The sequence below is a fragment of the Oncorhynchus nerka genome, linkage group LG6, assembly GCF_034236695.1.
Source record: "Oncorhynchus nerka isolate Pitt River linkage group LG6, Oner_Uvic_2.0, whole genome shotgun sequence".
Classification (NCBI taxonomy): Eukaryota; Metazoa; Chordata; class Actinopteri; order Salmoniformes; family Salmonidae; genus Oncorhynchus; species Oncorhynchus nerka.
Window position 1 is genome coordinate 21,744,647 of NC_088401.1, and position 26,633 is coordinate 21,771,279.

Here is a 26,633-nt window from a genome sequence, read left to right on the forward strand (position 1 = left end):
ATCTGCGTATTTCTCCAAAGCTCTATTGTCCTGAGTCTGCTCTACACTGCCAGGACCTAGGATCAAGGGAGACTCAAGTTTTTTAAATAATATATCTCGACACATTGATGAAAATAGTCATGACCTCTAAACCTTCAAGCTGCATACTGGACCCTATTCCAACTACTAAAAGAGCTGTTTCCTGTGCTTGGCCCTCCTATGTTGAACATAATAAACAGCTCCCGTTTATGTGGCAGTAATAAAACCTCCCTTGAAAAAGCCAAACCTTGACCAGAAATTATTTTTTTTAAATAAAAATATATATATTAAATATCGAATCTCCCATTCCTTTCAATTGTTTTTGAAAAAGCTGTTGCGCAGCAACTCACTGCCTTCCTGAAGACTAACAATTTATACGAAATGCTTCAGTCTGGTTTTAGACCCCATCATAGCACAGACTGCACTCGTGGAGGTTGCAAATTACCTTTTATTGGCATCAGACCAGGGCTCTGCATCGGTCCACATGCTCCTAGACCTTAGTGCTGCTTTTGATACCATCGATCACCACATTCTTTTGGAGAGATTGGAAACCCAAATTGGTCTACACATACAAGTCCTGGCCTGGTTTAGATCTTATCTGTCAGAAAGATATCAGTTTGTCTCTGTGGATGGTTTGTCCTCTGACAAATCAACTGTAAATGTTGGTGTCCTCAAGGTTCCATTTTAGGACCTCTATTGTTTTCACTATATATTTTACCTTTTGGTGATGTCATTCGGAAACATAATGTTACCTTTCACTGCTATGTGGACGATACACAGCTGTACATTTCGATGAAACATAGTGAAGCCCCACAATTGCCCACCCTGGAAGCCTGTGTTTCAGACACAAGGAAGTGGATGGCTGCAAATGTTCTAATTTTAAACTCGGACAAAACAGAGATGCTAGTTCTAGATCCCAAGAAACAAAGATCTTCTGTTGGATCTGACAATTAATCTTGGTCGACGTACAGTTGCGTCAAATAAAACTGTAAAGGACCTCTGCGTTACTCTGGACCCTGATCTCTCTTTTGATGAACATATCAAGACTGTTTCAAGGACAGCTTTTTTCCATCTACGTAACATTGCAAAAATCTGAAACTTTCTGTCCAAAAATTATGCAGAAAAATGTATCCATGCTTTTGTCACTTCTAGATTAGACTACTGCAATGCTCTACTTTCCAGCTTGACTAGAACCAAAAAATGTTATCATATTACTCCAGTGCTAGCCTCTCTACACTGGCTTCCTGTTAAGGCTAGGGCTGATTAAGGTTTTACTGCTAACCTACAAAGCATTACTTGGGCTTGCTCCTATCCATCTTTCCGATTTGGTCCTGCCATACATACCGACATGTACGCTTTGGTCACAAGACACAGGCCTCCTTATTGTCCCTAGAATTTTTAAGCAAACAGCTGGAGGCAGGGCTTTCTCCTATAGAGCTCCATTTTTATGGAATGGTCTGCCTATCCATGTGAGAGGCACAGACTCGGTCTCGACCTTTAAGTCTTTATTTAAGACTCATCTCTTCAGTAGGGCCTATGATTGAGTGTAGTCTGGCCCAGGCGTGCGAAGGTGAACGGAAAGGCACTGGAGCGACGAACCGCCCTTGCTGTCTCTGCCTGACTGCTTCTCCTCTCTCCACAGGGATTCTCTGCCTCTAACTCTATTACGGGGGCTGAGTCACTGGCTTACTGGTGCTCTTCCATGCCGTTCCTAGGAGGGGTGCGTCACTTGAGTGGGTGGAGTCTCTGACGTGATCTTCCTGTCCGGGTTGGTGCCCCTGTCCGGGTTCGTGCCATGGGGGAAATCTTCTTGGGCTATACTCGGCCTTGTCACAGGGTAGTAAGTTTGCGGTTGAAGATATCCCTCTAGTGGTTTGGGGGCTGCGCTTTGGCAAAATGGGTGGGGTTATATCCTGCCTGGTTGGCCCTGTCTGGGGTTATAGTCGGACGAGACCACAGTGTCTTCTGACCCCTCCTGTTCCAGCCACCAGTAATTATGCTGCAAGAGTTTTGTGTCCGGGGGCTAGAGTCAGCATGTTATATCTGGAGTATTTCTCCTGTCTTATCCGGTGTCTCTCTCCTCTCGCAGGACCTGAGCCCTCGGACCATGCCTCAGGACTACCTGGCCTGATAACCTGACTGGTCCCCAGTCCACCTGGTCGTGCTGCTGCTCCAGTTTCAACTGTTCTGCCTACGGCTATGGAACCCTGACTAACCGGACGTACTACCTTGTCTCGGACCTGCTGTTTTCGACTCTCTCTCTACTGCGCCTGCTGTCTCTAACTCTGAATGATTGGCTATGAAAAGCCAACTAACATTTACTCCTGCGGTGCTGACCTGTTGCACCCTCTACAACCACTGTGATTATTATTATAACCCTGCTGGTCATCTATGAACATATTGGCCATGCACTGTTATAATCTCCACTCGGCACAGCCAGAAGAGGACTGGCCACCACTCAGAGCCTGGTTCCTCTAGATTTTTTCCGAGGTTCCTTGCCATTCTAGGGAGTTTTTCCTAGCCACCATGCTTCTACATCTGCATTGCTTGCTGTTTGGGGTTTTAGGCTGGGTTTCTGTACAGCACTTTGTGACGTCGGCTGATGTAAAAATAAAATAAAAAGGGCTTTATAAATACATTTGATTGATAGCGCCCTTCAAGCTCATCACTAAGATAAGGACCCTTGGATTAAACAACTCCCGCTGCAACTGAATCCTGGATTTCCTGATGGGCTGCCCCCAGGTGGTGAGGGTAGGCAACAACACATCCACCACGCTGACCCTGAACACGGGGGCCCTCTGAGGTGTGTGCTTAATCTCCTCCTGTACTCCCTATTCACCACGACTGCGTGGCCACGCACAACGCAAACACCATCATTAAGTTTGCAGATGACACAATGGTGGTAGGCCTGATCACCGATGAGACAGCCTATAGTGAGGTCAGAGACCTGGTAGTGTGGTGCCAGGACAACAACCCCTCCCTCAATGTCAGTAAGACAAAGGAACTGATCGTGGACTTCATAAAATGGAGGGCCAAGCACGCCCCCATTCACATCAACAGGGCTGTAGTGGAGCAGGTTGAGAACTTAAAGTTCCTCAGTGCCCACATCACTAAGGATCTATCATGGTCCAAACACACCACAACACAGTCATGAAGAGGGCACAACAACGCTTCATCCCCCTCACGAGGCTGAAAACATTTGGCATGGGCCCTTCAGATCCTCAAAATTTCACAGCTGCACCATTGAGAGCATCTTGACAGGTTGCATCACCGCTTGGTATGGCACTGACGCACTGGCCTTTACCCACACTGCACTACACACACGCTGCTGCTACCCTGTTTATTATCTATCCTGATTACCTAGACACTGTTACCCCTACTTACATGAAAATATTACCTCAATCACCTCGTACCCCAGCACATTGACTCAGTATCAGTACTGTATCTAGCATCATTATTGTTAATATTTCCTTTTTATGCTAATTTTCATACTTTTTAACTCTGCGTTGTTAGGAAATGGTTCATAAGTAAGCATTTCACAGTCAAGTGTACATCTGATGTAGTCGGCGGATGTGAAAAATAGCATTTGTTTTGACTATAGTCAATAGCCGCTAATGCAGTTAGTTTAAAGGCCTAGTGTCATAGCTATTGAATATCATGTTACTGCAGCATAAATATTGAATAATGTATTGCGCTACTATGATGACATTGATGTTGTGTAAAACTAAATGTTCAAAACCTATTGTGATCATGTTTGAAAGCATTTACCCTGAACTTCTGGTTGTGTAGCATACCCTCTACTTAACTGCAGTAATGGTCAGTCCAAGCTGGGCAGGGCTGTGGATGTATTTAGCTGGGCCCAGCTTGTTCTGAGGTTGTAGAGACTTTTGTATAAATGTTCTTTCTTTCTTCTAATGAATGAAGCTTTCTTATAGCATTCTCATATCCCGGGACCCTTCATTTTACATGTACTCATCCTTATGTTTGTAACTTTTTTGGTTAATAAATACACCACCTCTTTTGCATGGACCTCCGGCATTCCGCTTCCATCCTTCTCCATGCACCATCGTCTTTAAAGGATAATCCAGTTCCAACTAACTTTAGACACAAACACATCCCTACTCGGTGGTGTTGCTACTGGCGTCCCCACAATTCGTTTAGATCACACCCAACCAGAGAAAGATTCACAGACTAGTGCCCATGCAATCTGGTTTATTTTTTTGCATAGTTTTGTATTATAATACATGGTTGTTTTTACTAAGCTTGATATCCTTAGTTTGAGGTCTAAAATATGAGCGTTTTAGTCATGAAGAACTGGTTTGTCAACCATCGGCATTGTGTTTTCACAGGCAGGTTCAATGCACCTCTGTGGCATTATAGCCTTAGAGGACGTTAGAAAATATTCGGTGTAGCTAACGTTCTAGCTAGAATGAATACGCTAGTATACTGACGTAGCTACACGCGCACAAACTTTACTAACTTGTTATTATATGGTAGCTAAACATAATGCATGGGTGCATTCGCGAATCTATCTACAATTAGTTAACGTTAACTAAAGTTGGCTATTGTGTAAGGTCAACTAACAAGCTAGCTAGTTGGGTAACGTTATAGTTAGTTGCCAGGGATCAAGAGTACACTGACGTTACAGTAGCAGGCAAACTAGTTACAATCACTATTGGCTGATAATATATATAGCAATTTGGTTATATCTATATTTAGCTATAGCAAAGCTGAGTGGCAAAGTTCTAGTTTCTAGCTAGTTAGCTAACATGCAATACAAGACACGCTAGCAAGTTAGTTACTTTGCTTTAACTAACACACGAGTTGACATTTAATATTGGTCATTCATTGCAGTGATCATACCAAGCAATAGGCAAATAACGTCAGCTAGTTTTGCTGCCCGCTAGCTATTTAGCGCGAGCCCTCAAATCGCCTATGAGCGAGACCCGAGGCAACTCGAAGGAAGATTGTGCATTTATGAAATGAAAAGTGTAATGTAAACTTACGCTGAACTTGCTTCATGGACATCCCAATGTGTCTTTGCTGGTGTAGCAAATTCAGTTGGCAAGGTAAACAGACGGCAGCAAGACCCAAGTGATACCGCCCCACCTTTAGTACACAACGCAACAAGCACCCTCGTGACACAAAACTACATACACCCCAATGATCCCATCCAAATCCTTTCCTAGCTGCTTAGACATTATTTTTACTTCGGCTTTACAACCAAATGCACCAAGTAAAATGGCTATAGCTAACGTTAGCTAGATACCCTTGGAGTGCAGTCTCTCTTACATTGAGTGGGTCTGTGCAGTGAGGCGGAGATACTAGGAGTTGCTAAAACTGGATTACCCAATCAGATATGAGCAATTCACACAGTTCAGACCAATCGAAACTCGAACAAACCTGCAGTCAACTAGTGTGAACCATAGAGATTGATAGAGGATTCGTCTTTGTATCTGTGCCTTTGTAGACATTTTTCAGTACCGGGCACACTGACGTCACGCAAAGCTTAGCGCGACTCTTGGCGGCAGTGGAAAAGCCATCGCCATCTGCGCCTATTCACAACAAACATTTACGTTTTTATTACTTCTAAACAAAATAACCTTTTTAGGATCTCATGCACTTACAATAATGTTTTGTTTCTTGCTTGAACAGTCGCTAAGATTATATTTGGTTGTGATCATTGCAAAATAACTATTTTGGATGCAGCAGTTGTTAGCTAGAATGATGTTTCACCTGTCCTTGTGATTGTCACTGCATCTCAGTATAAGGCATTACTGCAGTTGACTTGGGTAGGCCATCATTGTAAATAATCATTTGTTCTTAACTGACTTGCCGAGTTAAAGGTTAAAAATGTTTTGGTTTTAAAACATGTTCCAAGGTCAAATAAATGTGATTCACTGTATATTGAATACATATTGGCTTATAGAGCAAAAAACTATTCTAGATGTCGCAATAAAAGTATTGTAGGGAATACTCATTAGAGCCTGTACAATCCATATATGGTGTCATTTCAAGGGGCACTGAATAATATGCAGTGTTGCTGGCATTTTACTCCACCCATTCCATTGGCCACAATGTAAATCCACTGCATATGGATTACATATGGGCTTATTAGAGAAAAATATATTATTTTGTGCCGATGTAAAAGTGGGGTGGGGGAGTACTCAGTAGGGTCTGTAGAATCAATATATGGTGTCATTTAATGGGGCTCTGAATAATACAACGATTTTCTGGACTTTTACAGTGGTCAAACAGCTTGTTGTGTGTTGTGCCTGGTACAATTATAGAACTGTACAGGAAAAACGAGTATTTGTGCTGATGTTTCATTCTTAACGGTTTTCTTTCAGTAATTGCAGTGACTTTATTTAATCAGAATCCAATAAGTTATTTGCGCGGCAGTGTTATGTAATGATAATGCAAGTTGCTCCCTCTCTGGATCTCAACATTATTTTTTATATATATATCCTTTTCTGAGTGACTGAAAATGTATGATGTCGAAAATGTACATGCATTAAGGATTTGGCTCTTGAATCTTTCCTGCAAATAGGCCTACCTATGACAACTTTTTGAAATACTTACCGCTTCTCTCTGAATGGACTTCTCCCATTCATCACGATTCAATGTTAACACCATTATTTGGAGTGGTATGCCTGAAACCTCCAAAATTTGCCTCATCTGAAGAAACACATTTGATGGTATCCTCGCTTATTTCGACTTAAACCTCTCCAGTTACACACTGCTCATCTGATTCGGTTGTCATAGAGCTTACGATTTCCTCATCTGATAAACCTCTACCACAACATTTAGTCTCTAAGTGGTAGTATTCCTTCCCAATATCTTATTGTCAGATTTGATTGTGCTGCACCACTGACATTTCCTCATACGAACTATTGGCTACATCAGGATGAAAATCAAAAGCAGGATCTTTATCCTCAAACGTGTGTACATTTAACATATGTGGAAGTTTTCTTTGAGCAGTTGACATTCTCTCATTTAAACTCTCCACAGGCAATAGGTTTTGAACCCGAGCTTCATTTACATTCTCTGTTTGTACCGTTTTGCTTCATTTCACCCTGTTGGTCACTAGCAATAGAATGTATAAAGGTGTCACAGTCATACAGGTATGACAGTCCCTCATTGTTATGCTTAATAATCACCTGCTGATAATCGGTACACTCTTAGAAAAAAAGGTGCTATCTGGAACCTAAAAGGGTTCTTCGGCTGTCCCCATAGGATAACCCCTTGAATAACCCTTTTTGGTTCCAGGGGAACCCTTTTGGTTCGAGGTAGAAATAACCCTATTGGGTTCCATGTAGAACCCTTTCCCCAGAGGGTTCTACATAGAACCCAAAATAGTTCAACCTGGAACCAAAAAGGGTTCTCCTATGGGGACAGCCAAAGAACCCTTTTGGAACCCTTTTTTCTAAGAGTGCTTTTGGCACTTCCATTAGCACAAGCAAGAGTGCATGAAAGTCGTGGATGGAATGGTATTTTATTTCACACTAGAGTAAGATTTTAAAAAATAAAGTGTTAAGGTGTTTTGTTTTTTCAACTGATATTCAACACAAAAACAGTAAATTAATATAACATGCAGGATTAAATTAAGGCATTAAAAGAAAGACAGTGTAATAACCAGCAGGCTGTTCGACACAGCCCCCCCTGAAAAACGGAACGTATTTGCTTAGTAGAACCCTAACTGAGTAATTGTGATAACATAACATTCTAAAAGGGTAGCTGTCCATGGTGCTGATATGTCTCACGGTTCAAATGTCAACATAAAGCTTCCTATGGCCTACCTTCTTGTTCAAACTCACCTGTTTTGATTTCTAGAGACTACTGATTAGACTGGACCGTTTTTCCTGTACAGTGCTATAATTGTACCATTTAGTGTCCATGCACCACACTTTATGCTGTTTGACCACAGTAAAAGTCCAGCAACACTCCGTATTATTCAGAGCCCCGTGAAATGGTACCATATATAGATTCCACAGACCCTACTGAGTCCTTCCCACCCCACCTTTCTTAAACATTACATTTCAAAATTGCATCTCTGAACAATAGCACCAGTAAATAAACAAGAATCATACAATCAAAATTATAATTTATTATTGAAAATATTGATTGTATATTTTTTACCAGTAGGCTATTATGTTCTTGACATTCATTTACTTAAGCTCTTAGCATTTCTCAATGTGCTCCACCTTATAATATTTGTTATCTTATATAAAGTAGTAATTCTCTTTAGTTTAGATTTTTCCCACATGCAGTTATAATATTTTTTCAACATAAATGTAACATTATGCACTATGTGAAGCTGCAAAAAATATTGATTTCGTATCATGCACCTAGCGTTTTACCGTGGACTTTTATTTTGAAGTCAAAATATGAAAACCGGAAGTCTTAATGTGGATAGGATCCAGCTGGTGTTGCTGTCATGACGCTAATATTATCATGTGACAGCATGGGCAGAACCATGACTCCAACAGGGTCACCATAGGGATCAGCCAATGAAGTTGAGCCCTCCTGATGACCCGGTTCCAACTCAATGAAGTTGGAAGTCCCACCCAGTTGACTACATTAAAATGGTGGAAGTCCTCAATGGTGCTGCCAATGCTAAAACAGCCGTTTGGCCACTAGAGGCCTCTATGATTCTCTATAGTGTGGACCACTGAGGTGAGGACAAGCAGTTTCCTTCTTCAGACAAAAAAAATTAAGGTGAGAGTGATCCCATTTGTACAATGTAAGAATTTTATAGAAATACATAGGTTTGATAGGTTTTTAGAAATTCCTAGGGAAAGTGATGAACTGATGAGTTTGCAGACTATTCACATCAGAAGAGAAGATGGGAGCTGTGATTTCATGCCACTCCAATACAAAATCATTTTCATTGTAGATGAGGAAAGCATTTTTGCTAACCCTAACCCTTTTTCTAACCTTAGCCTCTGAGCCTCTTAACCTGCTATGTTAATTCTCCCAACCTGCTGCGTAAATTCTCCTAACCTGCTGTCATGACGTAGGTTTATGACAGTCATAAATACCTCTTCCCCCCTTTTTCCTCTCTCTACCCTACTGATGTTACATTTGCAAAAACATTGGTTAACATAGAGATTCTGGGAACATCAGAAGGTGGGGGGAAATGAACAATATTCGGGTAATCCGAACAATTGAACATGTGCGGTGGTACTTAATGAATATGATGTCAGTTCGGTTGTCATCTGAGACATTTTCATCAATGATAAGATGACATAAACTCTACAGTGGAAAGTCTACACATCAGAGTCATCGGATTCACATGGAATTGTTGTTCAATTTAAATGTTTGAATATGAAATTATTCCTGATGGGATGAAATGTGATTTTATCTTCTAAAATGAGAGATTTGGGTTTTCATAAGATAGGGCTGCTCAATCAGTGGCCCGCCCCTGTGAAGGGACATGGGCTATAAAACTTTTCAAACACGCCCTCCTCTCCCTTCCTATATAAGCCCTTGATGACAATATAACCTCCTGTTCCGAGGATGTGAGGACGACGGTCCAATGTCAGAATGGTTCAGATAATAACTACAGAACGAAGCCAACATCAGCGTGAGCTTGGATGCGAATGGTATGAACTTTGAACTCTTATTCACTACAGAAGTGATACCTCATAGCCGTTGAGTTAGCAACAGCAGATGCAACGAGGGTTAGGAAGGAACAGACAGAGTATCCCGTCTATCACCCAATGATGTTACTACAACGTATCCAATTGACAACCAGAGACACTCTTCAAAGGACTCGGTTTGGCAACACGGCCTTCCATCTACCACCAACCTACCAAAGCGCAGCTCAGAGTAAATATTTATTGCATTTTCCTTTTCCAAATGGGCGGTAATTTAGAATGCATAAGATACTGTATTTACGATAGCACAGCTTCTCCCTGTGTCCCTCAGTCTTCCCGCTCTTTCACTCAAACCCAGCCCTTTTCCTTTGTGTAACAAGCTGTCATATCTGTTCCGCCCACTAGGGACGTTTTCCTTTATGACGTCATTTGTAATCAAGTTATGATTTAATTATGTGTATGTGTAACTCTGTATGATTAGTTAGGTATTTTGTAAATAAATAATTAAACCCAATTTTGTATTGCTGATTCAAATTGTTAGCCAGGGTTCGTGCAGATAACCAAGAATTGACAACTTTCAGATGAGACTGAATTAAGATGAGGATTAATATTGATTGCTATTGATGTAAAATATTACTAGGTCTTTAAGAGTTTATTCGGAAGATAACAGCTCTATAAATATTATTTCGTGGTGCCCGACTCTCTAGTTAATTACATTTACATGATTATCTCAATCAGGTGATATTAATTACGGAGAAATTATTTTATAGAATAGCATGTCATATCACTTAATCCGGCATAGCCAAAGACGCAACACTGCTATGAAAGGTACTCTGGTATCAAGAAGTAAGTGGGGTGAAAAAAAGAGTGTTTCCCATTATGTAACCGGGTAGGAACCATGCTTTCTAATTATGTTTTGCAGGGGACCTTAATTAGTGTTTTACATGTAAAAGGTATAAAAGCCAATGACTGTATATATTAAATATGTCTCCTGTTCTCTCTGTGTGTGTGTCTGTCTGTTTGTGCTTGCACATGCACTTGTATTACTATCCTCGCGGGTAACGAAATACCAAAAACTCCCCACAAAGATAGTAAAATAAGGAATATTTTCCCTCATGGGGACATTTCCCAGGTCCCCCGAGGAAAAAGGTTATTTTAGGGCTATGGACAATAGCGTTCAGAAGGCGATATGCGTTCAGAAGGTATGTTTTATTTGTATCAGTGTTTGTTGATTTTAAGGTTGACAAAATCCAAATGTTTAATGCTTCGAAAGTCATTCCACTGCAATAATGTTTTCAAATGGTTGCTTATTATGTTGTGTTTGGAGAGGTTTTGATGGAGAGGTTTTGATGTTTTGGGGTCCAACAAGTTTATTGTGAGCACCTTCCCTAAAGGTAATGTCCCCAGCAAAAAAAGAAACAACCCTTTTTCAGGACCCTGTCTTTCAAAGCTAATTTGTAAAAATCGAAATAATTTCACAGATCTTCATTGTAAAGGGTTTAAACACTGTTTCCCATGCTTGTTCAATGTACCATAAACAATTCATGAACATGCACCTGTGGAACGGAACATGCACCTGTGGAATGGAACATGCACCGGTGGAACAGCTTACAGACGGTAGGCAATTAAGGTAACAGTTATGAAAACTTAGGACACTAAAGAGGCTTTTCGACTGACTCTGAAAAACAACCAAAAGAAAGATGTCCAGGTTCCCTGCTCATCTGTGTGAACATGCCTTAGGCATGCTGCAAGGAGGCATGAGGACTGCAGATGTGGCCAGGGCAATACATTGCAATGCTCGTACTGTGAGACGCCTAATCGTCCTCGCAGTGGCAGACCACGTGTAACAACACCTGCACAGGATTGGTACATCCGAACACAGGACAGGTACAGGATGGCAACAACAACTGCCCGAGTTACACCAGGAACGCACAATCCCTCCATCAGTGCTCAGACTGTTCGCAATAGGCTGAGAGAGGCTGGACTGAGGGCTTGTAGGCCTGTTGTAAGGCAGGTCCTCACCAGACATCACCAGCAACAATGTCACCTATGGGCACAAACCCACCATCGCTGGACCAGACAGGACTGGCAAAAAGTGCTCTTCACTGACGAGTCACGGGTTTTGTCTCACCAGGGGTGATGGTTGAATACGTGTTTATCGTTGAAGGAATGAGCGTTACACCGAGGCCTGTACTCTGGAGCGGGATCAATTTGGAGGTGGAGGGTCCGTCATGGTCTGGGGCGGTGTGTCACAGCATCATCGGACTGAGCTTGTTGTCATTGCAGGCAATCTCAACGCTGTGCGTTACAGGGAAGACATCCTCCTCCCTCATATGGTACCCTTCCTGCAGGCTCATCCTGACCATACCCTCCAGCATGACAATGCCACCAGCCATACTGCTCGTTCTGTGCGTGATTTCCTGCAAGACAGGAATGTCAGTATTTTGCCATGACGAGCAAAGTTCCCTGATCTCAATCCCATTGAGCACCTCTGGGACCTGTTGGATCGGAGGGTGAGGGCTAGGGCCAAACACGAACTAAACTGTACAAAAACAATAAACAAATAACGACCGTGAAGCTATCATAAGAACTGTGCTGACATAAGCAACTAACATAGACAATCACCCACAAACAAACAGTGAAACCCAGGCTACCTAAGTATGATTCTCAATCAGAGACAACTAATGACACCTGCCTCTGATTGAGAACCATACTAGGCCGAAACATAGAAATCCCAAAATCATAGAAAAACAAACATAGACTGCCCACCCCAACTCACGCCCTGACCATACTAAATAACGACAAAACAAAGGAAATAAAGGTCAGAACGTAACAGGTTGCAAGTTCAAATCCCCGAGCTATCAAGGTACAAATCTGTCGTTCTGCCCCTGAACAAGGCAGTTAACCCACTGTTCCTAGGCTGTCATTGAAAATAAGAATTTGTTCTCAACTGACTTGCCTAGTTAAATAAAGGTTAAAAAAAAAAAATAATAACCTGCAGGTGCCTTGGTGCAAGAGTGGGGTAACATCTCACAGCAAGAACTGGCAAATCTGGTGCAGTCCATGAGCAGATGCAGCTGGTGACCACACCAGATACTGACTGTTACTTTTTTTGATACCCCCTCCCCTTTGTTCAGGGACACATTATTCCATTTCTGTTAGTCACATGTCTGTGGAACTTGTTCAGTTTATGTCTCAGTTGTTGAATCTTGTTAAGTTCATACAAATATTTACACATGTTAAGTTTGCTGAAAATAAACGCAGTTGACAGTGAGAGGATGTTTGTTTTTTTGCTGAGTTTATTTATTGTTTATTCGTAAGTGTGTAGTACATAACTGTTTAAAATGTTCTTTCATTCAGAAATTGTCACTGTTTTTGTTAAGTTTTGAACTGGGCCAGTAAGGCATAGGCATAGTCATAGTCAGTGAAAGCACTGTGTAACACTTTAGAAAGTCATAGGGCCATCCAGTGAAAGTATTGTGAGATTTCTGTATTTGTACATGTCAATCAGGATTTTACTGTAAACATGCAAACTTAAACCTGAATTATATATTACATGATATTTGTGCGCCTGTAACTTTCTCACTCATCATTATTCACGATACATTCAGGATTATCTGCAACCATGGTAGCATCCACAGTAATGTAGAAGTGTTTAGAAACATTCTATTCTTATTTACAATAAAAGTGACTCCAAAATTACACAATACATTATTTACCATTCATTTCTATTGGGCACAAAATAATCTGAAACACAACCAAAACAAACAGGACATTCAACAAATTTGTAGTCACAAGCTTGATGTAGTCATTGCGTGCTATGAATATGGGAACAAATACTTAACCACTATGTAAAAGAAGTGTACAAGAAGTGCTGTGTACAAGAAGTGCTGTAATGCCTATGGTTCATCTGATATGGATGATAATACCCTGAAATGAAAGCTGACAGTCTGCACTTTAACCTCATAGTTCTGGAGTTCAAAGCCAAAACAACAACAATGTGTCCCAATACTTTTGGCACTCACTGTCTATGATTGTAGCTCCACCTTGCCTCAGATGGAATTTTCACCATATTGCTTACATTTATCCAACCTGGGTGTAGGTAGAGGCATTTTTCTGGACCGAGTCATAACAGGTATTGGAAAATGACTTCTAATTTGTATCTTCATGCAATCTTCAGCCTAATCTTCACAATATTGTGGAATGGCGGGGAAGCGAACCCAGGTTGCTGGTGTGAAAGGCAAACACCTTATGCATCGCACCAATTTTTATTGGGCTCATAGAGGGAGGATTCCTACACTGCTCTCTCCAAACAGTAAGCCACATCCCTGTGTGTCAACTATTCAGCCCCCTCACACATCCTGGGCCGTGCGTTCTGATGGCCAAATGGTCACCAACCCACTTTTGACACCAGTGTAGCAAACCTGGGTTGCTGGTGTGAATGGCAAACATCATATGCATCATGCCAATAGGGTTTAACCCACTTTGTGGGAATTGTAATGTGTCTCATATTTAACTAGAATATTTTTAAGTTGCCTGTTATTAAATCACAAATCACTCTAGGTATAAGTTCAACAATGGGTGGATCTCAATATTAAATGTATTTTTATCCTTTCCTTCAACTAAACTGATCTGAAAACAGGTAGGTGAAAGCTGAATTAATTCCTGATAACTCATTCCTATTCATGAATTGATTTCGAGTTTCGAACAGGCCTGTAAGGCCAAACCAGTTAAGACGAGGAAGATGTGACATGGAGAAGAAGCCACTTTCTACTGTTGATATGGGCCCCATGTTTACCAAACTATCACATCAATTGGATACTACGAAATTGGGGAGAAAAAGGGGTAAAAAAAAAAAATATATATATATATCAAGTGTAGTATTCCATTGAGACCACATGGTGGCCATATCGGAGAGGCTGGGACTTTGATTATGATGATGACTGCAGATCATGAGAGTGAACTGTAGGGCCGCCATATGTTGGCCATTGTAGAAGGATTGTAAACAGAATCAGTCTGAAGCTTATTTCGCTGGTGAATATGATGGTGTACGTCAAGAAAATATAATACTTACACTTTTATTCAATTATAGGTCAGTTGCTTCCTCATGCTGCTGCCACAACGTAAACACAGCCATGTGACAATTCGGAGCTGCGCGCAAAGCTTGACGCACCCACTGGCACTGGTCCCACGATTAGCCCGAGCTGGTACCAGTGGCCACTGGCCAACCAACGTGCATGCGTACTTGTCTCTCCATTGTGAAGCGTGAACTCATCAAATCCTTTCTGGGAACGTCTGCATTTGCATTATAATACGACCTTCCTTGTTTCAATTGTGGATTTACTCTTGCAGTTTGTTGTCGTTTGAAATATCAGCGCGTGTCATAAGCTACCCAGAAGGGAAGGCTACATTTTATGCCAAGTGAATCGCATTCTGCGCGGTGTATTTTTTTTGTCAGGTCTAAAATATCCGATCTCAAGCCGATAACTTTCATCAACAAACGAGTTGAGTTTAGGAGCACATTAATGCGTACAGTACACGGACCTACTTGCCATAAGGACATCTGTCAGAATCCGAATAATGTTTTTGCAGTGATTGTTTTGGTATCATTTACCACACTTCCACTGTTGCCAGTCTATCTAGCACGAGAGTAGCCAAAGTAACGCATTTTTAAAAACGATTTAACGAGTCCAGTTGTTTAGAGAATTCTAGAAAAATATGGGAAGCACAGCAAATGACTCCAAGAAGAGAGACGCGAAGACACCTAGAAAGAAGAGGACGCTTCGATTGAACATGCCCGTAAGTTTTTGTCTTCAGACATATTAATTGGGGCGAAATGATAACCTATTTACTATTTATGTTCGCTCTGCTCTGAAGTTGGGCATGTAGCCTACATGTGGGCGGGGTTGTGGTATGTGTTTCCTTCAGTGAAATATACTGTTGCAACATTTTTTTGTTCTCCATAGTGTTTCTTTTGAATGTGTATACAATATATCCGCGGTAAAGAATGCCTGGCTCGGAATCTGTGGCATATGTCATGCAGAAAATAGATTAACACAACACACACGCTTAGTTATCTCCATATTTATGGGGTTAGCCCAGTTGTTTGCGTTGAGATTCCTGTCTTCTTCATGCTGTGTGTTACATTTTATGAACCATATTCAATTTATGTTGTCAATTTAAGTCCATGACAAGAAATGTACATTTTACAGCATGCACAAAGCCTTATAATAATAATATATTTTATATTTTCAGGGCCATTCTAATAATAATAATATGAAATGTATAGCCATCATGACATAACTCGGTAGTAGTATACTCAAGAGATTTTCACAGCTTCCTCTTCGGCTGTAGGAGAGAGAATGTAACATCTGTATTCAGTTTGAGGTCAGCAGTCATCGTGAGTCATTCCAAGTCAGTATGATATCAGCTAGACCAAAGGCACTGCACATATATCCTGTAATTACATGTTTAGGTGACAATAGTTAGTGGAGATACTAGGGATCATGCCTCATGATGTGAATACTAATAGGCAATCGATATCATTACTCACATATTCATGTGCACACACAGACACATACATTTACTTATGTGGAGATATATGCTGTCATTATTGTCACTGATATTGCTGTTATGCAAAATCCCAGACCTTGAGAAGAGGGATGACCTTCAAATCAGTGATGCTGATGTTAAGGCAAATTCACATCATGGAACATTCTGTGAATTAGGGCCCTTCCTCATGGATCTCCAAACTCACCATGTGTTATAAAGGAAGTGGTCACAGACAGTTTATAACCAATGACCTGCTGGGCATCCATCTGCACTCCCTCAACAAGATGGTGTTTTATTTATGGAGCAAAAGAGCAGAAGGCCTGATTCCAAATTGACAAAGCTTTGCTCTTTCTGCCCTTGTGGCCTGCTTCTCTGTGATCTGAAATGGTTGTCCTTGTAGAACTACAGTGTAATTAATGTACAGTAGATCACTTCATTTCTACATGTTGTATACAAAGCTCTGCTGCACAAGCTTCGAACATATCTCACTTCTCTATTAAAGTAAAAAAAATACAGGGCACCAAACCTGCTCACAGGGTTGGTTAACTCTTGAGGTCCTTTGTGTCTCTACCAACCTAAGTAAATCAGCCTTCAACTTGAATACACCCCATGTTTAGAATAATTTACAAACCTCCTTACATCTTGAACCCCTGGTGCCAATAGGTCAGTTTAGAACACAGCTGAGGGATGAATTCACTGAGGTTTGCAAGTGTTGTGGTTGATTGTGGTGGTTTATTAGTGTTGTGGTTGATTGTGGTGGGCTATTAGTGTTGTGGTTGATTGTGGTGGATATTAGTGTTGTGGTTGATTGTGGTAGTTTATTAGTGTTGTGGTTGATTGTGGTGGGTTATTAGTGTTGTGATTGATTGCGGTGGTTTATTATTGTTGTGGTTGATTGTGGTGGGTTATTATTGTGGTGAGTTATTATTGTTGTGGTTGATTGTGGTGGGTTATTATTGTTGTGGTTGATTGTGGTGGGTTATTATTGTTGTGGTTGATTGGTGTGTTAATAGTGTTGTGGTTGATTGTGGTAGGTTATTATTGTTGTGGTTGATTGTGGTGGGTTATTAGTGTTGTGGTAGATGTGGTGGGTTATTATTGTTGTGGTTGATTTTGATGGTTATTATTGTTGTGGTTGATTGTGGTGGGTTATTAGTGTTGTGGTGGTTTATTATTGTTGTGGTTGATTGTGGTGGGTTATTAGTGTTGTGATTGATTGTGGTGAGTTATTATTGTTGTGGTTGATTGTGGTGGGTTATTATTGTGGTGAGTTATTATTGTTGTGGTTGATTGTGGTGGGTTATTATTGTTGTGGTTGATTGTGGTGAGTTATTATTGTTGTGGTTGATTGTGGTGGGTTATTATTGTTGTGGTTGATAGTGGTGTGTTAATAGTGTTGTGGTTGATTGTGGTAGGTTATTATTGTTGTGGTTGATTGTGGTGGGTTATTAGTGTGGTGGTAGATTGTGGTGGGTTATTATTGTTGTGGTTGATTTTGATGGGTTATTATTGTTGTGGTTGATTGTGGTGGGTTATTAGTGTTGTGGTGGTTTATTATTGTTGTGGTTGATTGTGGTGGGTTATTAGTGTTGTGGTGGTTTATTATTGTTGTGGTTGATAGTGGTGGGTTATTAGTGTTGTGGTGGTTTATTATTGTTGTTGATTGTGGTGGGTTATTAGTGTTGTGGTTGTTTATTATTGTTGTGGTTGATTGTGGTGGGTTATTAGTGTTGTGGTGGTTTATTATTGTTGTGGTTTATTGTGGTGGGTTATTAGTGTTGTGGTGGTTTATTATTGTTGTGGTTGATTGTGGTGGGTTATTAGTGTTGTGGTGGTTTATTATTGTTGTGGTTGATTGTGGTGGGTTATTAGTGTTGTGGTGGTTTATTATTGTTGTGGTTGATTGTGGTGGGTTATTAGTGTTGTGGTGGTTTATTATTGTTGTGGTTGATTGTGGTGGGTTATTAGTGTTGTGGTGGTTTATTATTGTTGTGGTTGATTGTGGTGGGTTATTAGTGTTGTGGTGGTTTATTATTGTTGTGGTTGATTGTGGTAGGTTATTAGTGTTGTGGTGGTTTATTATTGTTGTGGTTGATTGTGGTGGGTTATTAGTGTTATTGCTGTATCCTGCGGTTATTTTCTTTTCTGTTTGAGAGTTGATTGTTCTCAGTGCACCATTGCAAATGAAACTATGGTCTCAATTGGACTCCCCTGAATAAATAATAACTATAGTAATGGTGTACCAAGCTCACTAGAGAGCTACTAAGATGGAGGGAAGAGGGCTTTATTGGATTAGGGAAGAGAGCTTGGCTTGGAATTAATCCATATTCTTCAGCTCTTCTTCTTGTTAGGTTGTTTTTGGACAGGGCCTATATGTGCTCCAGATCACCGACCTTTGGCCATAGCCTTCAGACAAGCTTGACGAGTTCTACAGGTACTTGTGATGTTTTTACCTGACGTCCAAGGACTCTCACACCTGGTAGTGATAAATCAAATCCAAATCAAATTTTATTTGTCACATACACATGGTTAGCAGATGTTAATGCGAGTGTAGCGAAATGCTTGTACTTCTAGTTCCGACAATGCAGTAATAACCAACGAGTAATCTAACCTAACAATTTCACAACAACTACCTTATACACACAGGTGTAAAGGGATGAAGAATATGTACATTAAAATTTATGAAAGAGTGATGGTACAGAATGGCATAGGCAAGATGCAGTAGATGGTATAGAGTACAGTATATACATATGAGATGAGTAATGTTGTCACGTTCGTCGTAATGAGACCAAGGCGCGGCGTGATAAACAAACTAACAAAACAATAAAACGACCGTGAAGCTATAAACACTAGTGCTGACACAGGCAACTATACATAGACAATAACCCACGAAATACCCAAGGAATATGGCTACCTAAATATGGTCCCCAATCAGAGACAACGATAAACAGCTGCCTCTGATTGAGAACCAATCCAGGCAACCATAGACATAAAATCACCTAGACTAGAAACAACCCCATAAACATACAAAAACCCTAGACAGGACAAAAACACATATATCACCCTCGTCACACGCTGACCTAACCAAAATAATAAAGAAAACAAAGAATACTAAGGTCAGGGCGTGACAAATGTAGGGTATGTAAACATATAAAAGTGGCATTGTTTAAAGTGGCTAGTGATACATGTATTATTGCTCTCTCCACTGGCTTCCAGTTGAAGCTCGCATCCGCTACAAGACCATGGTGCTTGCCTCCGGAGCTGTGAGGGGAACGGCACCTCAGTACCTCCAGGCTCTGATCAGGCCCTACACCCAAACAAGGGCACTGCGTTCATCCACCTCTGGCCTGCTCGCCTCCCTACCACTGAGGAAGTACAGTTCCCGCGCAGCTCAGTCAAAACTGTTCGCTGCTCTGGCCCCCCAATGGTGGAACAAACTCCCTCACGACGCCAGGACAGCGGAGTCAATCACCACCTTCCGGAGACACCTGAAACCCCACCTCTTTCAGGAATACCTAGGATAGGATAAAGTAATCCTTCTCACCCCCCCTTAAAAGATTTAGATGCACTATTGTAAAGTGGCTGTTCCACTGGATGTCTTAAGGTGAACGCACCAATTTGTAAGTCGCTCTGGATAAGAGCGTCTGCTAAATGACTTAAATGTAATGTAAAATATTACATAACGATGGCAAGATGGTATAGAGTACAGTATATACATATGAGATGAGTAATGTAGGGTATGTAAACATTATATTAAGTGGCATTGTTTAAAGTGGCTAGTGATACAAATTTTACATCAATGTTTCCATTATTAAAGTGGCTGGAGTTGAGTCAGTATGTTGGCAGCAGCCACTCAATGTTAGTGGTGGCTGTTTAACAGTCTGATGGCCTTGGGTAAGGAAAAGTCATAGAATTCCATTGGTCAGGAATCTGATGCTCAATTATTATTGGTGATGACAATAGATGTTCCCACCGTTTCAATCTATCTTATCTTCCTTTGTGCCACTATGCTATTTCTTTGACATGCCAAGATAAATGTACAAAACCAAATGCCCTACATTTGTGGAAACGGTAAGAAGCTCTGCCCTGTTCTCATAGACATGGGAAATGGTTTCCTTTTGTGTTTATCGTTGAATAACAACAACAAAAAACGCCATTTGAATAGGTCTTCCTGCGTATCCCCTTCCATACGTGTAGGTCTACTTATAATGTCCAACTGTAGTGCAGTATGTTGTTGACCAAACAAATGCAGTAGTGTTAATTTTGAGAAGTTACACACTGATTTGTGTGATTCACTGTTACGTTAGATTGCCTCATATTGACACGGATGCCGTTAAGCCTGCTTGACACAAAAGACAAGGTCACTCTTGGGTTTATGTCAGTTCTATAGTGTAGGCGTAAAGAATTTCCCTCTTTCTCTATCATGTGCAATGCTAGGCAACGGGTTTTATACGTGACACCAGACATGCTTAGGAGACAGTGGATCACCATACATCCCTACAACTAGTGATAGTAATCTGATTTGTATTTTATCCATGCAGCTATTTTTGAAATACCACTGGCACATACATTTAGCCTACAACATGTCTGAGGTATGTTAATTTGCAGGGGTATGCTTATGTGGTTTGTGACTGTGCTGGGTGGATATGGTATGGCTCGGATAGGAGGGGAAGCACTGATGTGTCTCACAATGGAACATGTTGGCAACGTTTACTCTCTTTGTTTTCTGCTGCTGGTGATTTTAAGCTAGGACCAGACAGAGAAAGGATTATATTCCTTATTAATTGTGATGATAACAGTATTGATTAGGCTTTGCACAGTGCTGTTGTATGTTTGGAGTGGAGTAGTTGTTTTGGTAGGAGCATGGGTTATCTCCAAATCATCGGTTGGTTCAATATTTAGGCTACTATTGACAGACTGATGAATCGGATGCAAATTTCAGGAGACGCCCATTTTACATTTTGTCTGGATAAAAATGTACATGTGAATTTCACCTTTTGCTCCTTTTTACATGTTTTCGATTATTCTATTGAAAGGAAAAAACTTGTTCTAATAGAATGAATGCATGTACAGATTTACTGATCATACAATTCTCTGTCATACAGTATAAAAGTACATATCAAAAGTGCGTTGAAAAATAGGGACATGACTGTATATGTACATATACGCTCCCCAAGGACAATGAGTCCACAATGGACCATGGTGACAATAATCACCTCTCTTTTGTTGTATTGTGTCTTGACAATAGGCCGGTGCAGTGTTTATGGCCGTGCCTCTGTGCAAATACTTGTGTAAATTTGGAACGGTGTAATGTTGATTCTATGTTGTTGTCGGGTTCATTTGCATTGGAAAACATTTGACTTCACAAAATACTTGAGTTTTTAAAGTATTTTTTTAAGGGGTGTGTGACAAATCCTTTTGTAAAGAGACATTTGAAGTTCAGGGACTCTCGCCAGACCAATCAAGCGCCCGCTGAAGTTCTCAAAGCGAGGGATGGCGTTCAATTACAATTGATAATGAATATATGTTGTACTGAAAGGCTGTAGGCTATTTTGTAATCCAAGGTTTTGTTTCCCATACACGCTGGTATTCCTGTCAGTTCCATTTTAACCAACACAGTGAGGTATGTATGTGTAGCAGACGCAGGGGGCTTATCTGCAACTTCCTCTTTCTCTGTCTGTGTGCGGAAGAGGAAATGTGTTTGTCTGTATAGACTTTACGGAAAGATGGACTCGTTTGTTTTTTTTCTTACAGATGTTAGCAATTATATTAGTTTCTCATTGTGTTTTGGAGCTATCATTTCTATTTTGAGGTATCTTATTAATGTAATGTGCTTGAATGTATATTTTTTACGGGCCTGCCAACTAATTGGTAGTTTAGTCAGTTAAGGTAGCATTAATGCGTTGGTTACATGCATGATAATAGCATGTACTTACAGGATGCAATTAAATAAGATGTCATATGGAGGAAATTGAGAACTATGGATTAGACAATTATGGACTATTTGACTAATGGGAAATAATATTGTATGTTCTCATGTTGTAGAGGTTCAAACCAAGGTCAAGGTTGTGCCATTTATACTTAGCCTGGGGAATTCAACCTAAAATCCCAATGGAGACACATGCATCTTGTTGGAATGTTTAATTTGTCCTGGACAAAGATTCCCATGTAACTACACATCATGAGGTACAGTGATGCTAATTGGGGCAAAAAAGTTACAATGTATCATATTATTGGCTCCCGAGTGGCACAGCGGTCTAAGGCACTGCATCTCAGTGCAAGATGCGTCACTACAGTACCTGGTTTGAATCCAGGCTGTATCACATCCAGCCACGATTGGGAGTCCCAAAGGGGGCGCCTATATTGTATTTACTTTGCCACCATGGCCCTTATCTCACCTCCTTTGCTCACATTGTATATAGACTTATTTTTCTACTGTACTATTGACTGTACGTTTGTTTTACTCCATGTTTAACTCTGTGTTTGTTACGGCTTTCATCGGAAGAAGAGGAATCATGGGACCAAAATGCAGCAGGGTACGTGTTCATCTTTAATGAATTGCACTGAACACTGAATACACAAAACAACAAAAAGGAAAACCGAAACAGTCCTGCAAGGTGAATAACGCTAAACAGAAATGAACTACCCACAAACTAAGATGGCAACACAGGCTACCTAAGTATGATTCCCAATCAGAGACAACGAATGACAGCTGTCCCTTATTGAGAACCATACCCAGCCTACCTGGTTAAATAAAGGTGAAATAAAATAAATGAAAATAAACAATTGGCCCAGTGTCGTCCGGGTTTAGCCGGAGTAGGCCGTCATTGTAAATGAGAATTTGTTCTTAACTGACTTGCCTAGTTAAATAAAAAATGACGTGACCAATTTAGATTTGTGTATGTCTTTAATTTAATTTCATGTCAATATATATTTATGTTGGCTGTAATACATTAGTTCAATAAATACCTTATACAGTGCAGTGGTGAGACATTTCGATACTCGAAAATGCCGTGTCTTAAACAATGCCTGGTTAATGCTTGTTGGGTAAAGGATACCTGCACATTAGTTGTCTGACAAAAAAATCGGTCAGTAAGTGCTGAATTGTCTTGCTTTCAACAAATGCTCAAGTTTCCAGTAATAAAATATGCATTGCCATAAAAATAGATCTAGTTTTATGCATGTATGCCAGTTAAAATCATGAGTGGTCAAAGTAAGCTCAATGGGAGTGATAATAACACACGCAGCTTTTCCTTGTGTTTAAACAAAAACAGTATTTTGGAGAATACATCTGTGATGACATTATTGTTTCTTTGCTATGGGGTTTGGCTTGGGGGGAAAGGGGTCATCCTCTGACTGCATAAAAAATGTCAGATTGGAACCAAGTCAAAATCTTAGGGTATATTCTCCTGTTCCACAGAATGTGGTCTTTGAATTTGTTCATCTCCAGAACATTCAGATATAGACCTACATCCTACACAGTGTTTCACAGTTGTAAAGCCCAAAGTTATGGAAACACTGAGATGATTATACAAATTCTGCTTGAGGAACAAGTGTTGAGAAAGCTACTATAGGAGGAGCATTGGAGTCTCTGCCTGATTTTGAATTTTCCTCAGAACAACATCCAAAACAGAACAGTGGGTTCTTCATAGAATATCTGTGGACTTGGATACAGTGTGGCTAAGGGTTTAAAATAATTATGAAGAATTCGAGGCGAGGTTAGTTCAGCTTAAACTGTTTGGAGGTTAAACAATCGGCGTCTATTAATAGCTTTTACCCACAATAAACAAAGGTGGCAGTTTGAACTTGAAAGGCTTGATGGACAGAATGCATTGCCCACAGCACATTCTGTTTTTTTCTTATCAATGTCTTCCAAACTAGCAAGTGAGTTAGTATTCAAAGAAGGAGCCTCTTTCTCGGAGAATGACACATCTAGGCTGGCAAATGAAAGGGTTCGTTAAAAAAACAGAGCAACTCAGAAGAATAGAGTTGGGGCATAATTGAAACCAATGATGGAATGGAGTTGAAGCAATTATTTTAAATGAAGACATTTCCCCTTCAATAACTACAGCTCATGGACATAATGTGGGTTGTGTGTTTTTCAAAGCACCAAAACTGTATGAAAGCATCCATAAAGTCTTCATAAGCCCTACATAGATGCTTCACAAGTACATTCATACTTTATAAAGGGTGATATAAAAGGTCCTTATTTACCAAATAGGGTTTGGCCGATTTTATATGATTAAATCCAATATCATGATATTTGACTATGACAATATATTGTGAAGTGCAAAATAATATATCGTGATGTTCAAGACTACTATTTGAACTTTACAACTTTAGGCTGTATCAATATGTTGAAAATGAATTCTAAAGAATTAACTAAGCTTTATTTTTTTCACCATACTAAGATTATTTAATGAGAATGTGACAATATTACAGTAAATAAGCACAAATTGCACTGTTTGGAATGATCTAGTCATTATCGGTGCAGAATGATTATATCGGATATCACAATATTTAGAGTGGCATATCTTAGAAGAGGTCTCCCAAATATCACCCAACCCTATAAAGCCAAATATCACCCAACCCTATAAAGCCAAATATCACCCAACCCTATGAAGCCAAATATCACCCAACCCTATAAAGCCAAATATCACCCAACCCTATAAAGCCAAATATCACCCAACCCTATGAAGCCAAATATCACCCAACCCTATAAAGCCAAATATCACCCAACCCTATGAAGCCAAATATCACCCAACCCTATGAAGCCAAATATCACCCAACCCTATAAAGCCAAATATCACCCAACCCTATGAAGCCAAATATCACCCAACCCTATAAAGCCAAATATCACCCAACCCTATAAAGCCAAATATCACCCAACCCTATGAAGCCAAATATCACCCAACTCTATAAAGCCAAATGTGGCCTAACCCTATTCTCAACCTTAGTGTGACATTTGTTTCGGGGGTGATTTCTGAAGCATTTATAGAACCCCAACAAAAGGCTTTTTACAAAGGCTTAATTAAAAACGTATGTTTAATTTCAAGTGGGACCATTATTTTACAGTAACTGTCACGCCTGTGAATTGTGGTTGTTCATTCATGCCACAGATGATCCATTATATTGACCAGATACTCAAGTGGCAACTCTAACAATGAAAATAAATGTCTTCAAAATGGAAGGCAGTCAGGAGGAGGCAAGAACAGGTGGGACTATTCTGGCCTTTTCCTCTCTGACTGGGCGTATCAAGCATGGCCAGAGAGGAAGAGGTGACGCGAGCGGGATCACTAGGCCAAAAACCTGTCGTCTCCAGCAGGTGGCTTCTTTATTTCACCGAGCAAGGAGTTTTTGTATGGAGGTCAATGAGTGTTGAATTTGGTTAACAAAAAATGCTATGGCTTATTTGCTACGTGTGACTTTTTTGATCAACTAGAAGTTTCGCAATGATTAGATTGTTACGAGTGGACTGATATAAGTAGGACACGTGTTGTGCCTGTTGTTCACACGTGCATCTGCCGTCTCATTGGTTAAAATGGTCCCACCTTATCTTGCCTCCTCCATATTGCCTTCCATTTTTGAATACATGTATTTTCATTGTTAGAGCTGCCAATAGAGTATCTGGTCAATATAATGGATCATCTGTGGCATGAAAGAACAATAAGAATCTGTTGATGATTGACAGACAATACCGCTCCTACCTCTGTAACTGTGCATTCCTCATAATGAAACGCTCACCTCTCAAATTGAAGAGAGACATCACAACATGGAAACGCTGACTCCAAATAGAAGCCCCGTAGCTTGAATGTGATCTGCGCCACCACATAATTATTTCCATTACTCAATGCAAGCATTGCAATTTTGATTTTCGAGGTGTGTTTGTTATTTTTTTCTAGACATAGCCCATTACTTGCACCAACTTTTCATGATATAATGTGTGAATTCTATAGTTTCATTTTGAATTAAAAAAGCAAAAACGTCAAGATTAATGATAGATTTCTTGAGTTACTTTAAATTAATTCTGACTATTTTGAGGAAATGCATACTGGCTACGGTGTTTCAAAATGGACAAACAGTACTATTGCCGCTTTTTTTAAGGGAGCATGTGAGCGAGCACACTCGTTCGGTTCAGCCGAACAGAAGCATGCTGACGCCTTAACAACAGCCACACTATATGATAAAGGCTCAACATTTCTGCCACTGGCAAAACTGTAGTGGTACTTAATCAGCATATCTAGACCCTGTCACGCTCAACGAGCCAAGACGTCCAACAATTGTTTACAGACCTAAGAATTTGCCCACAATGTAAAATTTGTCTGGGACTGTAAAATCGAGGCATTAGACGGTTACAATCGTACAGTCTGCAGGCCTTAGCCAGTTATCCATTAGCTGAGTCATCCAACTACACTCAACCATAGAGAAGAGTAGGACAGAGGAACAGGGATTGATGGAGGGGGG

General features: G+C 40.4%; 2 protein-coding genes across 3 annotated transcripts in view; one reads left to right on the forward strand and one right to left on the reverse strand.

The window, feature by feature from the left end:
* LOC115130173 (polypeptide N-acetylgalactosaminyltransferase 11-like) overlaps positions 1-5,334 on the reverse strand; it is a 47,335-nt gene extending 42,001 nt beyond the window's left edge. Inside the window, exon 1 of the mRNA XM_029661025.2 lies at positions 5,025-5,334. The gene's annotated coding sequence lies outside the window, so the exon portion shown is untranslated. The remainder of the gene's footprint in view (positions 1-5,024) is intronic.
* Positions 5,335-14,813: 9,479 nt separating this feature from the next.
* Positions 14,814-26,633, forward strand: part of LOC115130174 (5'-AMP-activated protein kinase subunit gamma-2-like) — a 115,075-nt gene continuing 103,255 nt past the window's right edge. For both annotated transcript variants that reach the window (XM_029661027.2, XM_029661028.2), the window contains exon 1: positions 14,814-15,416. In XM_029661027.2, the coding sequence (XP_029516887.2) occupies positions 15,336-15,416 (81 nt within the window). In that variant the 5' untranslated portion in view covers positions 14,814-15,335. The remainder of the gene's footprint in view (positions 15,417-26,633) is intronic.